Source organism: Rana temporaria, chromosome 9 (genome assembly GCF_905171775.1).
Source record: "Rana temporaria chromosome 9, aRanTem1.1, whole genome shotgun sequence".
Lineage (NCBI taxonomy): Eukaryota > Metazoa > Chordata > Amphibia > Anura > Ranidae > Rana > Rana temporaria.
In genome coordinates, this window is record NC_053497.1 from 144,849,535 (window position 1) to 144,866,372 (window position 16,838).

The 16,838-nt window shown below is 46.7% G+C and overlaps 1 protein-coding gene across 3 annotated transcripts in view; it reads left to right on the forward strand.

Moving 5' to 3' along the window:
* Positions 1-16,838, forward strand: part of ODF2 (outer dense fiber of sperm tails 2) — a 71,876-nt gene that overhangs the window by 47,082 nt on the left and 7,956 nt on the right. For 2 of the 3 annotated variants that reach the window (XM_040324739.1, XM_040324740.1), the window contains exon 16: positions 3,890-4,048. The exons of the other annotated variant lie outside the window; for it this stretch is intronic. In XM_040324739.1, the coding sequence (XP_040180673.1) occupies positions 3,890-4,048 (159 nt within the window). The remainder of the gene's footprint in view (positions 1-3,889; positions 4,049-16,838) is intronic. 3 annotated transcript variants of the gene reach the window in all.

Here is a 16,838-nt window from a genome sequence, read left to right on the forward strand (position 1 = left end):
TCTTCTAATCTATCCTCATAGTTGATCTGCTCCATGCCTCTTATCAGTTTGGTTGCCCTTCTCTGCACTTTCTCCAGTTCTCCGATATCCTTTTTGAGAACTGGTGCCCAAAACTGAACTGCATATTCCAGATGAGGTCTTACTAATGATTTGTACAGGGGCAAAATTATATCTCTGTCTCTGGAGTCCATACCTCTCTTAATACAAGAAAGGACTTTGCTCGCTTTGGAAACCGCAGCTTGGCATTGCATGCCATTATTGAGCTTATGATCAACTAAAACCCCCAGATCCTTCTCCACTACAGATCCCCCCAGTTGTACTCCCCCTAGTATGTATGATGCATGCATATTCTTAGCCCCCAAGTGCATAACTTTACATTTATCAACCTTAAACCTCATCTGCCACTCAGTCGCCCAATCAGACAGAGCATTGAGGTCGGCTTGTAAATTGGAGACATCCTGCAATACTCCCACAGGCAAGGCTAGCAGACTACTATCATCCATTAAAGAGAGATAAAACTATAATTCCACCACTATACAAAACACACCACATCTTGAACATGCAGTTCATTTGTGTTTAAGGACTTGTGTCACAGTTCGGCGATGTGGGCCCACTAGCCTCCAGGTTCAATAAACAAACTGGACAGGTTTGTCTTCAGGTACAAGGATCCTGTAGCAGAATCAGTACATCTATGCCTTTCCTCTCCTGAATCTCCTTCATCATCTGCTTTACAAGATCGTTCTGGAAGGCATTCCATTCATCCTCATTGTTCTGACCTGGCTCTGGAGAATGTGGTATGCTGACCCGGTAAGATTCCTAGCAAACGCTCCATGGACGGATCGCCAAGATTTTCTGTTCCAAGGACCTATCCTATCATTGGATATGGGAGGCTTACATCACTTGGTGTAAGTCTGGCTCTCAGCAGTATCAAGGGTTAGGCTTTTGGTCTTTCTATTCTGTTTAAGAAACAAGTAATTTTTCACTTTTTAAGGAAAGTGGTTCAAAAGCCTAAATATTTTTAACCTTAAAGCGGAGTTCCGCCTAAAAAAAAAAAATATTAAAAAAGTCAGCAGCTACAAATGCAGCAGCTGCTGACTTTTAATATATGGACACTTACCTGTCCTGGGCGCCCACGATATCCGCACCCAAAGCTGTTCTCTCCCTCAGCTCTCGGGTGCTGCCGCCGCTTTGCGGCTTCACTTCCTGCTTCCCTACTGCGCATGCACGAGTCATGCTGCGCGATCACACTGGTCCCTGCTGTCTTCTGGGACCTGTGTGTCTCCCAGAAGACAGCGGGGGGGGGGGTGGATGCCAAACAAGGCGTAGGAAACGCGATCACCAAAGTGATGTATGCCCGGAAGTGGTGCAAATACCTGTATTACACAGGTATCTGCTCCCTCCTCCCCCTGAAAGGTGCCAAATGTGACACCGGAGGAGGGGGGTTCCAAAAAGCGCAAGTTTGATTTTTGGGTAAAAAAACGTTCAGGCAGCAGTATTACCTCCCCATATTATTGAGGCTATTATTGAGTAAAGCTATCCTCACTTGGCCCAGCTCTGTGCCTATTTGTAGCTGTTCTATCTTCTCTCCCTTCTCTCACTGGCTTTTCTTCCACTGCTAACAGCCAAATCTTGTGATGAGGGAATAGGGAGAAGGGCCGAGTTGTGCTGTGATTGTGGGCACAGGCAGCGTGGCTTTGGATCGAGCCTGCACAAGTGCTTGGTATGGAGGCAGTCCGAGAGGAGGAGCGCTGGTAGGGGACCCGAGAAGAGGAGGCTCAGGGGTGCTCTGTGCAATTCTATTGCCAGAACAGATAAGTATAACGTGTTTGTTATTTAGAAAAAAGACTTTACAATCATTTTAAGACCTTTGTACAGTGGATCTACCATGTAGTCCCCCACTCTTTTACCCTGCAACTCCATGGGATCTGAATCTGGTTCCCCTTTGGTTGACCCATTAGAGACATTTCTCTCTCTTATGCTTTGGCCCCACCCACACAGGATTTTCATTTCTATGGGCAAACAGACATCCGTCTACATGCAGTTTTTTTTAAATGGAACAAGGCTTAGTCCCGGTCCATTGAAATAGACGGGAATGGATGTATGGTACATTTTTGCTTTGGTTTTTAGAAGTTGCCACCCTCCTGTCAGCAGCAGGGATGAGTCATTGGTTGTTAAGGAGCCAGCACCCGCCAGTGTCCTAACAAGGCTCACATCCTACTGTCAAGCAAGGGAATCCCCACTGACAGCAGAATGTTAAAAAAAAAAGGGGTCCCCCTAATCCATACCACTCTGCAGTGTAGTTGGGAAATGTCTAGGGTGCCAAGTTTCCCCATCACTGGTCTAGGCTATAAGAAGATTGCCAAGACGATTCCGGCCGGGGACGCAAACCCGGAATAAACATGTCGGCTCCCTCATCGGTGACCGGGAGGCGGTGCGGGGGCGCCGATCTAAGGTAAGTATTATATAATAAGCTAGTATGCAGTGCTCATTATGCCTTTGACTTACAGATTTTTCGTTTTTTTTCGGGCATACAACTGCTTAATCGATGGCCTGTAAAGGATTTTAACCACATAGCGACCGCCGCACGCATATATACGTCTGCGCAATGGCACGGGCAGGCAAATGGCCGTACCTGTACGTCCCTTTAAATTTGCCGCCCAGCGGGCGCGTGTGCGCTGCTACCGCGTGCCTCATGAGTGCGCTCGCGGGTCCTGGGAACTCAATGTTCCTGGGATTGTGGTCGGCAAAGGCAGAACAGGGGGATGCTTTTGAAAACAAGGCATTCCTCTGTTCTGCCTAGTGACATGTCACTGATCGAATGTTCCCTGTGATCGCGAACAGTGATCAGTGATGTGTCACTGGTAGCTCCTCCCCCTAACAGTTAGAATCACTCCCTAGGACACACTTAACCCCTTCAGTGCCACAAAGTGGTTAACCCCTTCCCTGCCAGTGTCATTTTTACAGTAACAGTGCATTTTTATAGCACTGATCGCTGTAAAAATTACAATGGTCCCAAAAATGTGTAAAAATCACAGGTCGCCACCATTGCTAGTGAAAAAATAAATACAATTAATAATAAAAAGTCCATAAAACTATCCCCTATTTTGTAGATGCTTTAACTTTTGCGCAAACCAAAAATATGTAGAAGAATACATATCGGCCTAAACTGAGAAAAAATTTGATTAAAAAAAAAAAGTGGCCGGTCTTTGGCCAGCCAAATGGTCCGGGGCTTAAGTGGTTGAAGTGTCACCTATGGAAAATTTGGGGTACCAAAGTTTGAATGAATGAATGAATGAATGACTTGTATAGCGCAACGCATGCGAACTGAATCGCCTCTGGGCGCTTTTTCCAGCCAGTATCTGCATGGCTGGTGCGGTCATTTTTACCCCGTAGGATCATGACACGCTAGGGACACACAGTCATACACACATATATACAAATATACTAGGGCCAATTTGGACGAGATCCAATTTACCTACCAGCATGTCTTTGGAGTGTGGGGGGAAACCGGAGTACCCGGAGGAAACCCACGCAGACACAGGGAGAACATGCAAACTCCAGGCAGATGGTGTCGTGGTTGGGATTCGAACCAGCGAACCTTTTGCTGCTAGGCGAAAGTGCTACTCACTGCACCACTGTGCTGCCCAGTTTGATGCTGGTTCACAGGCACACACAATTTCAACGTTCAACATTTAGCTACAACTTTTACCATTCTTCAGGCCTAAAAGTATTATTTTATCACGTGCAGAAAAAAAACATTCTCTGTCAGCAAAAGGATTAAAACTATTGGCTGGGGTTGATAAAATGTGAGTAGCTAGTAACATCTAATTCCAATTATTCTGCATCTTGGCATATTTAAACTTCAGCCTGGCAATTTTTGTGCCTTCAGATTCATAGGAAATTCCAAAGTCGTTTAGAAGAACTGGAGAAGCTACCAGAGATGCTGAAGATGACAGAAATAAAGCTGCAGGAATGTCACGAGCAGCTGCAGGGCTATGAGCAGAAGAATGCAGAGCTTTCTTCAATCATCTCCGATTTGCGTGTTAGGGTAAGAAACTGATGTGCCAACAAAGATACTGAAAACAAGAGTAGAGGTCGACCGATATGGGTTTTTCTCTGGCCGATACCGATGCCGATATTTCAAAATTGGGGCGGCCGATGGCCGATATTTGCGGCCGATATTTTAGGCCGATTTTTTTTTTTTATCTCAGAAAATCTAGGTTGGGGAGGAGGTTATTGTTTAGGGTGGAGAGGTGGAGTGCAGCCCATCAGTGTCCATCAGTGCCCACCAATGCAGCTCACCAGTGTAGCCTATCAGTGTCCATCAGTGCCACCTCATTAGTGTCCACCAGTTCAGCCTGTCAGTGCACCCCTCATCAGTGCCTACCAGTTCAGCCCATTAGTGCCCACCAGTGCAGCCCATCAGTGCCACCTCATAATTATTAAAAAAGAAAAAAAAATACAATCTTAGTCATTTTAAGGAGGGGGGTACAGAGAGGTGGTTGTGGAGGAGGGGGGTACAGAGAGGTGGTTGTGGATGAGGGGGGTACAGAGATGGCTGTAAAGCTACCTCTCTGTACCCACTCCTCTACAGCCACCTCTCTGTACCCCACTCCTCTACAGCCACCTCTCTCTGTACCCGCCTCCTCCACAGCCATGTGTTGTGGAGAAGGGTGGATGGTGCCGGGCGTGGGTGGGGATGCGTTGTGGAGAGGGGTGGGTGGTGCTGGGCATGGGTGGGGATGCATTGTGGAGAGGGGTGGGTGGGGATGCATTGTGGAGTGGGATGGATGGTGCTGGGCATGGGTGGGGATGCATTGTGGTGATGCGTTGTGGAGAGGGGTGGATGGGAATGCGTTGTGGAGAGGGATGGATGGTGCTGGGCATGGGTGGGGATGTCTTGTGGAAAGGGATGGATGGTGCAGGGGATGCGTTGGAGTGGGGTGGGGATGAAGAGGATTGTGTTGCATTGTGAAGATGGATGAGGTTGACTCTGTGTGGGGATGAGAGTTACATTGTGAGAAGGATCTCCACAATGTATCCAATTTCCACCCAAATTCATCCTCATCCATTTTCTCAATGCCAGCCTCAGCCAGGTTTCCCTTTTAAAAGGAGTTTTAATAAATTCTGCAGGGGGGGCACAGTAGCACATAATTTGGGCAACTTACCCTCCATACATGCTGGTATCGTAATCCAATTCTATCTGCATGCACCTAATAGGCTAGGTGCATGCTGATGAGCTGATCAGCCAATCATTGTTTAGAACTTGGTGTAATGCCAGCAGGCTCCGCCTCAGCAGGGAAGATAGACATTCCTGCTGGGGGGAGTTACATTAGTCAGGCGGCAGTTGTAAGCCAATGATTATTTGTTTCTCCCTGTCCCTAATACAGCAAGCCGAGGGAGGGGGCGGGGCACGGCTGGCGGCGCGATGCCAGTAAAATCTATGTCCCTTCTGTGGTGGCCGTGCAGATGGAGGAATCGGATACATGGGAGTGGGGTCAGTACTGCAGGGCAGGCGGCCATGCGGGCGGGACACTTTAGCCGCTAATTGGCCGATTCTTTCACAAAAATCGGCCGATGCCGATTTCACAAAAACGGCCAAATATCGGCCGATATATCGGCCGACCGATATATCGGTCTACCTCTAAACAAGAGTAAAGTAAATTGTGCTGTGACCACTTCACATGGCCTTCACCCAACCCGTCTCTAGCAGCTTCCTCCTTTCTCACACAGACTATGCACATTAACCACTTGTCCACGGGAGGACGTCATATGACGTCCTCCACTTTGTGCGGGGATATCTGAATGATGGGTGCAGCTACAGGCATCATTCAGATATCGCTGTCTTCAGCCGCCGATTCTGTGCACGATAAGAACGATCAAAGTGGCGGTTCCACCGCTTTATCGTTCTTATAGGCAGTGGGATGGGACATCCCCCCCTTTCCGCCGCCATCCGGTTCTTCTCCGGGATCTCCCGTGCCATCAGTCGGCGCTGCCTGGAAACCATAGAGATGACTGGTGACCAGATGGTCACCAGTCATCTCTATGACCGTCGGAGGTCCGGGCGCGATGTTATGACGTCACGCCCGGTACCCGGAAGTAAACAAAGCCACAATCACGGCTGTCGGCATGTGATCGATGATTTTTTTTTCCCACTGATTTCATGCTTGTAAGCCTGGAGGAGAGATGCGGGGTCTTATTGACCACACATCTCTCCATAAAGAGGACCTGTCACACTGATTCCTATTACAAGGGATGTTTACATTCCTTTTAATAGGAATAAAAGTGATCAAAAAAAATAAATGTAAAAAAAAGAAAAAATTCAAAATGCCCCTGTCCCTGTTATCTCGTGCGCAGAAGCGAACACGCATGCAAGTCCCGCCCACATATGTGAACGCCATTCAAACCCCACATGTGAGGTATCGTCGTGTGCGTTAGAGCGTGTGCAACAATTCCAGCACTAAATCTCCTCTGTAACTTGAAAATAGTAACCTGTAAAAAATGTTAAAGCGTCACCTATGGAGATTTTTAAGTACCGAAGTTTGGCACCATTCCATGAGTGTGCGCAATTTTAAAGCATGACATAGATACTATTTACTCGGCGTAACATCATCTTTCACATTATACAAAAAAATTGGGCTAACTTTACTGTTTTGTTATTTTTTAATTCATGAAACCTTTTTTTTTCCTCAAAAAAAGGCGTTTGAAAATGTTTTGCGCAAATACCGTGCAAGAAAAAAGTTGCAATGACCGCCATTTTATTCCATAGGGTGTCTGCTAAAAAAAAATATATATATAATGTTTGGGGTTTTTCTAGCAAAAAAAATTTGATTTTTACATGAAGGAGAGAAGTGCCAAAATAGGCCCGGTGAACAAGTGGTTAAAGTGTTCACATATTCTGAACAAGCAGTAAAAACATTTTAATGCTAAACTCCGGAGAAGAACAAACCTTGACCCTTGCAGTCAGTCTCCCTCTGCCCTGTAAGAGATAATGGCTATGGGGGGCAAACTATCAAGGGAAAAAAAGAGATTTTTAATACAGCTTACCTGTAAAATCTTTTTCTTGGAGTACATCACGGGACACAGAGCGGCATTCATTACTATATGGGTTATATGGAGTACCTTCAGGTGTAGACACTGGCAATCTCAAACAGGAAATGCCCCTCCCTATATAACCCCCTCCCATAGGAGGAGTACCTCAGTTTTGTAGCAAGCAGTATGCCTCCCAAAATGGTCCTCAAAAAAGAGGGGTGGGAGCTCTGTGTCCCGTGATGTACTCCAAGAAAAAGATTTTACAGGTAAGCTGTATTAAAAATCTCTTTTTCTTTATCGTACATCACGGGACACAGAGCGGCATTCATTACTATATGGGATGTCCCAAAGCAATGCTTACAATGAGGGGAGGGAGAACATCTCCAAGACAAAAGGATTTAATTTAGAGATATACTCAAATCATAATAAATCCAACTTAGTTGAGAAAAATAAAATTTTTAAATTTAACTCGAACAAGAGGAGCCCCCGGAATCCGAGGGTCTCAAACTGCAGCCTGCAGCACTGCCTGCCCGAAGGCAGTATCAGTATTCCTTCTTACGTCCAACTGGTAGAACTTTGTAAACGTGTGGACAGAAGACCAGGTTGCCGCCTTGCAAACTTGAGCCATAGAGATCTGGTGGTGTGCTGCCCAGGAGGCGCCCATGGCTCTAGTAGAATGAGCCTTTAATGATACTGGAGGAGGCAACCCTTTCAAGCCGTAGGCCTGAGTGATTAATTGCTTAATCCACCTAGAAATGGTGGACTTTGCAGCTGCCTGCCCCTTCTTGGGCCCATCCGGTAGAATGAACAGCACATCTGTCTTCCGGATCTTCTTTGTAGCTTTAAGATAGGCCTTCATGGCCCTGACAATATCCAAGGTATGCAGCAACCCTTCCTTTCTGGAAGTAGGTTTAGGGAAGAAGGATGGCAATACCAAATCCTGGTTCAAATGAAAACTGGATATGACCTTCGGAAGGAAGGAAGGATGAGGGCGGAGAACGACCCTGTCCTTATGAAAAACAAGATATGGTTCCTTACAGGATAAGGCTGCCAGCTCCGAAACTCTTCTTGCGGAAACTATGGCAACCAAAAATACTAACTTCCTTGTCAGTAGAACCAAAGGAATATCAGCCAACGGCTCAAACGGTTGTTTCTGTAAACTTGACAGAACAAGATTTAAATCCCACGGACAAAGCGGGGATTTAACTGGAGGTCTAATACGTAAGACCCCTTGAAGGAAGGTCTTAACCAGCGAGTGGGTGGCCAGCGGCCGCTGAAACCACACTGACAGAGCAGAAATCTGTCCTTTGATTGTGCTTAATGCCAATCCTTTATCCACTCCTAGCTGGAGAAAACTTAATACTCTATCGATGGTAAATTTGCGAGAAAGCCATCGCTTGGACTCACACCAGCCTACATAGGCCTTCCAGACCCTGTAATAAATCACCCTAGAGACCGGTTTCCTGGCTCTGATTAGGGTAGAGATTACTTTCTGAGACAGACCTCTACCCCTGAGAATCAGGGATTCAGCTTCCAGGCCGTCAAATTTAGATGCCGTAAGGCAGGGTGGAGGATCGGACCTTGCGATAGCAGGTCTGGCCGTAGAGGAAGAGTCCAAGGGTCTCCCACTACCATCCTTAAGATTAGTGAGTACCATGCCCTTCTGGGCCATGCTGGAGCTACCAGGATGACTGGTATGTGCTCCACCCGGATCCTGCGCAGCAGGCGGGGTAGGAACTGGAGCGGGGGAAACGCATAAAGAAGTTTGAACTGATGCCAAGGGCAAACCAACGCATCGGTTCCGCAGGCCATCGGATCCCTTGAGCGGGACATGAACCTGTCTAGTTTCTTGTTGAGTCTCGATGCCATGATATCCACGTCCGGCACTCCCCATCTTTGGCAGAGTGCTTGAAAGACTAGTGGATGCAGAGACCATTCCCCCGGCCATAGAGTCTGGCGGCTTAAGAAGTCCGCCTGAAAGTTGTCCACTCCTGGAATGAATATTGCCGATATGCAGGGCACATGAGCCTCTGCCCATAGAAGAATCAAGCTCACCTCTCTCTGAGCGGCTTGACTCCTGGTTCCCCCTTGGTGATTTATGTATGCCACGGCCGTGGCATTGTCTGATTGAATTCTCACCGGGAACCCCTGCAATTTTGACGTCCAAGCCCTGAGGGCTAGTCGAGCAGCTCTGAGCTCCAAGATGTTGATGGGCAACTGCTTCTCTGGCTTTGCCCAAGTACCTTGGCGAGTGCAACCATCCAAAATTGCTCCCCAGCCCGTCAGGCTGGCGTCTGTGGTCACTATCTTCCAAGCCACTGGGCTGAAAGACCTCCCCTTCAGTAGATTCTGAGGGTCTAACCACCAACACAGACTTTGTCGGACTCTTGATGAGAGCGGCAACGGGATATCCAAGGCCTGTGGCCTTCTGCTCCATGCTGACAGGATGGCTGCCTGTAGGATGCGAGTGTGGCTCTGGGCGTATGGTACCGCCTCGAATGTGGCCACCATCTTGCCTAGTAAACTCATACATAGGCGAATAGTCGGTTCTTTCTTGCTTAGAACCAGTAGGATTAATTCCTTGATGGCTTTTACCTTCCTCAGAGGTAGGAACACTCCTTGTTGTTCTGTGTCTAATCTCATGCCGAGATATTCCAACTGCTTTGTGGGCTGGAAAGCTGACTTTTCTCGATTTAGGACCCAGCCGAACCTCTCGAGGTATTGGACCGTGAGGGCCACTGCTCGCTCCAAGCCGGGAGACGAGTGATCTATGACTAGGAGGTCGTCCAGGTATGCTAGGATCGTGACCCCTTGGATCCTTAGTTTGGCTAGGATTGGAGCTAGGACCTTCGTGAACACCCGGGGGGCCGTAGCCAACCCGAAGGGAAGCGCCACGAATTGGAAGTGACGCGAAGCCACCATGAAGCGTAGATATCTTTGATGTGGCTGATAAATTGGAACATGAAGGTAGGCATCCTTTATGTCTATGGACGCCATGAAGTCGTCCTTCTGGAGTGTGGCAGCTGCTGACCGCACGGATTCCATCCGAAATGAGCGGATCTTTAGATATGCATTTACCATCTTTAGGTCCAAAATTGGCCTGACATCTCCATTGGATTTTGGGATGATGAATAGGTTGGAGTAGAAACCCAGCCCCTGTTCCAGGACTGGTACCTCTACTATTACTTCCTGGGAAAGTAGATGATCTAATGCCGATCTTAATGCGGCTCCCTTTTCCGGATCGTTTGGAATCCTCGACTTCTGGAAATGAGGAGGAGGAAACCTTAGGAAATCTAATTTGTAGCCTGTGGCCACGGAAGACCGTACCCACTCGTCGGGAATGCTGGCTTCCCAAATCTCTGAAAAGAGTCGCAGCCTTCCCCCCACCTTCGTGGGTGGGGGCGCCCCTTCATAAGGTTGGCTTGGGGGCTGGTTTTGCTGGTTTGCGAAACCACTGCCTTTTGCCTCTAACAGCCTGTCCTTGTGATCTGCTGTTGAAGCCGAAGTTTGCTTTTGCAGGAGGCCGTCGATACTGCTTGGCATTAGAGGGCCCCTGCCCAGGGGAATACTGTCGTTTAAACGCAGGTCCCTGAACCTTCTTCTTAGTTGGCAAGAGAGTACTCTTGCCGTTTGAAATGGTCTGAATGTATTTATCTAGGTCTTCTCCGAAGAGTCGTCCTCCATGGAAGGGGAACCCTACCAGGAGCTTCTTGCATGGGGGCTCAGCCTCCCAGCTTTTTAACCATAAGAGTCTTCTCATATGGATAAGGGATAACGATAAACGTGACGCTTGCTGGATAGAATCCTTGATTGCGTCTACCGTAAAACATATGGCCTTAGGGACATCCGAAAATTTTTCTGCCTGCTGGGCCGGAATAAGTTTAAGCATCTGCTTAAATTGATCCGATAATGCTTGAGCGACCCCAATCGCAGCCACAGCTGGCTGTACTACTGCCCCTGCAGTAGTGAAGGAGTTCTTAAGTAGTGCTTCCAAGCGCTTATCAACTGGATCCTTGAACACCTGTATGTTTTCTACAGGGCATGTTAACGATCTGTTAACACATGAGATGGCTGCGTCCACTGCAGGAGTAGCCCATCTTTTGGAAAATTTTTCTTCCATAGGATATAGGACAGAGAACCTTTTAGGTGGTAAGAAGATCTTATCTGGCTTGTTCCAATCTTGGAACAAAATTCCCTCTAATAGAGGATGGATCGGAAACACAGCATTGCTTTGAGGCGCCCTCAGTGAGCCCAAAGCTGAAACCGTCGATACCTGGAGATCTGGTACTGGCAAGTTGAATGTCCTATGGACCAAGTCCGACAATCCTTGAATCCACCAGCTCTCCCTCAGGGAGACTGCCCCAGACTCCTCTGTATCCGGGTCTTCGATCCCTGAACCTACTTGGTCCGTGTCCAAGAGGTCGTCCAATTCCCCTGAGGAAAGGACCTCCTCTTCTGAGGGTCCGCGCTCGGGCGACGGAGATCTATTCCGCTTACTGCCCCGCATAGCTGCGGATATCATTTTTCCCATGCTTTTCTGCATCTCTTTTAAAGAGGTGAGTAATACCTCCTCCGTGACCATCTTAGGGTTGGACTGACCCGCGTCAGCTCCAGCCCCAGATCCCGATGGCCCCAAGGCTCCCTGTAGGGAAAACAGCGGCATACCATGGTACAATACCGAGGTACACCTGCTACCTATTGGTATTTGGAACTATAAAAGTTAATTGTCCAAACACCTGTTTGGGGGATAAAAAAAATGCTTCCTCTCCCCTAGATGACTTTTTTTTTTTTTTTTTTTTTTTCGTTTTTGTTTCAAATCCAGGAAAGAAAAAACATTCTGTCCCCCTGAGTAGTATTGCAAAGAAAAACTATGAGATGGAAAAGAAACAGCCTATTTCTAGGCTTGACAAAACAGTCCTCTGAAGACTGCAATATCCTTTCTGGCCACTGTGTGTCCTCGGCGCCCCGTGCTGCCGCTCTGGTCTTTCTCCTCAGTTCCAAAGTATTGATGGAACAAACAAGGAAGGGCCGCCCCTTCCTTTAAGCCACTGACCCGCCCTTCCCCCCCAGCAACCTCAAACAGGAAATGCCCCTCCCGACAGGGGGAGGGGAGGGGGGGGGGGATTTTGGGAGGAAGGGACCTCTCTGTTCCAGCAAACTGCAGCCTGCAGCCTGGAACCATGAGGAGGTCAGCGTTTTGCCTGCTTGCAGGCTCTGAGGAGGAAGACTGAATGGAGCATCGCCTGGAGGCCTGCAGGTAAGCAAAGCTCTCTGACACACACATATATTTTTATATAACACAGGCCCCACTCAATGCTTTTCCAACACTACAAGGGAGGTCACATCTTATGGGGAATAATACATAGAGAGCCATCCTATCTTTATGATATGTGACTAGTTTGCCAGATGCAGTGCATAACTTTAGGCATGTCCCCTGTGACCCCCCAGAAAAAAACCTGCTAAGAACCAAGTTCCGCAAGTTTTCCCCTCACTTACCTGCTCCATGCCGCAGGACTTTGCCAAGCAAGAGGCCCAATCTTCCCCCATCTCCGTGGGGATGTCTAGACCTTCAGGCCCTGGGTTCCTATGAAGGATCCACTGTCCTGGGCCCATATAGCACCCTGGCAACAGAAAACTTTAGGTACCCAAAGGTTTCTAAGTTCTGGGCCCAGGGTCCAGCTCTCTAAAAAGAAAAGCATTATGGGCTATACCCCAAGGGTTTGGGGTCCGGTTACTGACCACTTTAGCGCTGAGGCTTTTTTGGACAGAACCGGTAGCTCACCTAATCCCAAGGATGCGGAGGCAAGCTAAACCATGACTAACACCTAAGACACTGGCGTAAAAACTGAGGTACTCCTCCTATGGGAGGGGGTTATATAGGGAGGGGCATTTCCTGTTTGAGATTGCCAGTGTCTACACCTGAAGGTACTCCATATAACCCATATAGTAATGAATGCCGCTCTGTGTCCCGTGATGTACGATAAAGAAAAGAGTTTGCAAAGACATGGGTTGCCTTCTCTGTCCTATTCAAAAATCTCACTATACCTATTGAAGATTTCCCTCCCTTGAAAGATTCAGATAGGAAATTTAAAATACTCCTAAAAGGTCGATTTACTCTTGCAGGCCCAGCCCTGAAACCAGCTTTTGCTGCAATTACAGTATGTCAAACTGCAGCCAACTGGAAAATGAGCAACCAACGTGACCCAGTATTTTAGGATTGTGCTGTTGAAGGTCGCAGAACCGACTCCTCAAGAGTTCTTAGCTCCTCTAAACGCAGACCACCTGTCCGCTTTAACCCACTTCAAGTTCATAACCTAGGTTCAGCCGTTCCTTTTGGCACAAGGCTGGTTGCACATGGGTCACCAAGCCTTCCTCAAAACCTTCTTCATAATGAGGGCTGCCCTCACTCGTAAGAGTTAGGGGGATGTCTGGTACAGTTTGCCGTTCTGGATGACAGATGTCGCAGGATTGTGGTTCCAGAATCGTACAAAATATGGTTCAAAACTCTACCCCCTTACAACTTTCTTCTTTTAAATCAACCAAAAGATAGTTGGATTTGCAGCATCTCTTGTCCCAGGGAGTCGTTGTGCCAAATTGCCACAAGACAGGTTCAAAGACTTGTTTACAGTTCAAAAGCCCAAAGATTCTTCCCTTTTCTCGACTTTAAATCCCTCAACGGATTACTTTAAAATTCCAAAATTTTGCATTGGAATCATAAGTGTCATTGATTTCCTATATGAGAGAAGGAGACTACATGGGGGGGCATCCAAGGTGCCTGTGTATTCCCATTTACCCACCTACTTAGCGCTTTCTGCGTGTCGCAGTAGCAATCACTTTGTTTGTCGCACTGTCCTTCAGTCTATCTTCTGCTCCCAGAGTGTTTACAAAGGTCTTAGCACCTCTACTTGACATTTTTCAAAACTCGGGGCATCCAAGTTACAGGCTACCAAACAACCTTCTTCTAAATGACTAATTTTGCTTTTAGCCATTAGAAAATGTTCACAAGACTATTCAGATGCTCCAGGTTTTTGGGTCGGTGAACAATAATCAACAAATCTGCTCTCCAGCCTTCCTTTTGCCTGAAAAACTTGAATTTGGTCCTGGACACATCCCAAGTAAATGACCACATCCTCAGAAATTGAGATCTAAGAGACACCCCACAAGGAAATTCTCCATGAGAGTTCTAGGCCTAATGGTAGCCTCCTTTGAGGCCGTACCATTTTCCCAATTCTGTTCAAGAACTCTCCAACTGAACCTCTTGTTGACCTGGGGAAAAAAGGTTCCTTTTCTCAAATGTACCAATGCTCTTATCCAGCCAGGCATGGAACTTCCTAAATTGGTGGATCACCACTCCAGCCCTATTAGAAAAAGGTTAACACAACAGACGCAGGCTAGGGAGCAGTGATCCAATCCTTGAGGCCGGGTTCACACGTATGTGAATTGAATGCGTGTTTCACTGCATTCAATTCGCATTGCGGGAGAATGTGACTGGCTCTCTATGGAGCCGGTTCACATATCTTCGCAGCGGGCCCAGTGCGGTGTGCAGGAAAAACGTGTGCCTTTTTTGGTGTGTTACAGGTTCGATTTCAGTCCAAAATTTGGGCTGAAATTGGACCTGAACCGGTAAACCAGCAGGAATCATACCCCTGCTGTGAGCCACATGTGGCGGCGGTGTGAACCCGGCCTGACAGTTTAAGGAACATCGTGACTGGAGGAAACCAAGCTCCCCATCAACATCTCAGAGCAGTCTGGTTGACCCTGCAGCACTAGACCTATCTTCTGAAGCGACACTTAATCAGAGTGCAGTCAGACAATGCTATATATATATATATATATATATATATATATATATATATATATATATATATATATATATATATATATTTAAAAAAAAAAAGCTCATGCACTGCAGTAAACACCCCTTCCTTCATAACTTCAATATCGGATGAGAGCAACTCCCACTATCTTCCAATTCATAAATAAACTTGCTAATACTTAAATAACTGATTAAATCAATATATACATACACACTGTGTAAATAAAAGCAGAAGTGCTCTATACAAGATATGAAGTGGTAATGTCATCCTTGCTGTGGGTTGATACCACAATTCCGGTGCTAAAGTGCAAATTGATATGTTAACGTGACAAGTTAAAGGATACGTTAAGTTCACTCTCTGGATAAAAAAAAAAAAATGCATATTTTTTTGCAGGTAAAAAAAGTGCATTTTATTATTATTCAGGGTTTTTTTGGAGCCTGTAAAGCACTGCACCAGCGATCAGCAGACAGCTGGTGCCATGCAGATCTGCCACTGTAATCTGCTTTCCCAAACATCCCATACATCTGGTAAGCAGATACAATCTGACAGGAGGCATGAATGAACTATCACGGTGCTCCACAACACCATGGTAGTTAATTGAAAACTCCAAGCCGACAGCCGCAAAGACTGCCGGACCTTGTAGTTTTCCATGTGCCGTCAATCAGTGATGCGGCTGGGCGGATCCCCGCTTGGCCACGTTTTTTTTAAATTGTGACAGCTAGTGGGGAGGGAGAAGAACCTGTGTGGGGGCTGGTCCCTTTTTTAACATGTTACACCCTGAATATGGATGTAACATGTTACGAAAGGTGAACTTGTCCTTTAAATAATGAAGTTAAAGTTAGTCCCACATCTCCAGTGCTGTCAATACTGTTCCATAAAGTGTTTATAAGTGTCCATAAACCGCAATATTTCAGTTCTAACAGTGTCCAACACAAATCTGCTCCCTAGACCATGCAATTCAAAACGTTCAGTGTCCACCACACAGTGCTCCACCCTTGTGCTAATGTGGTAGCTCACTTCAATTACAGACCTATATTTTCATACAGGTCAACATACGCTTGGTAAGAAATCCTCCTAGGTATTACGATCTTGCGTGTGTACACCTCCACATCTATCAGTAGTATATCCAGCAACAATACTCATGCAAATAAAAAGAATCCTCCCACGGTGTAAAACAATAACAACAATATTTGTATTTATTTTTATATTTTAAAAACAAGTATTACACTCATGTTTAGATAAAAACACCCCTTGGTGGGTGTAATCGCTTAGTACACAGGTAGTGTCTTATTTGATTTCTGGTCTCGGCTGTGACTCAGAAGTGACGTCACCCAGCTCCGCCCAACCTGTTACGTCACTGTACACGTGACTTTTTTTAGTGGTGGATTTGGGTGTGCAGCGTCCCAGTATTTGTAGCCATGTGTTTACTAATCGTAATTGAAATCCTGATTACAAATACACACAGGCTAGATGTTATGCTTCATTCTCTTCCACTTCATTCTCTCAACAGAAAACATTTCTTCAAGGTTTATCTCATATTAATCCTCCCTTGCAGCATCCTGTGCTTCCTGGGGGTCTCAGCTTGGTTCCCTTTGTCCTGCAAAAACTACCCTTTGAACATTTTAGAGACTGGATCTCTCCTTCAAAGTAAACTTTTTGGTTGCCATCATGTCCGTTAGACGTGTTTCAGAACTGGTGGCCCTTTCCTGTAAAGAGCTGTTCCTCACTTTACAATGATAGGGGTTGTTTTGCACCAAAGGCCACTCTTTTTTTCCTAAGGTGGTTTCAGTATTCTGCCTCAATGAGGACATTCCAAAAGGCTCTGTTCCTATGCATCCAAAGTATATCTCTCTAGTTTGCAAGGACATAGTCAAAGCCATTAGAGCATACCTCAAGGCTACTGAGGTCAGGTTGCTCTTTCTGTCCTGCTTTTCTTCTGTGCTTTCCCTAACCACTAAAGCAGTGGTTCTCAACCTTCCTAGTGCCGTG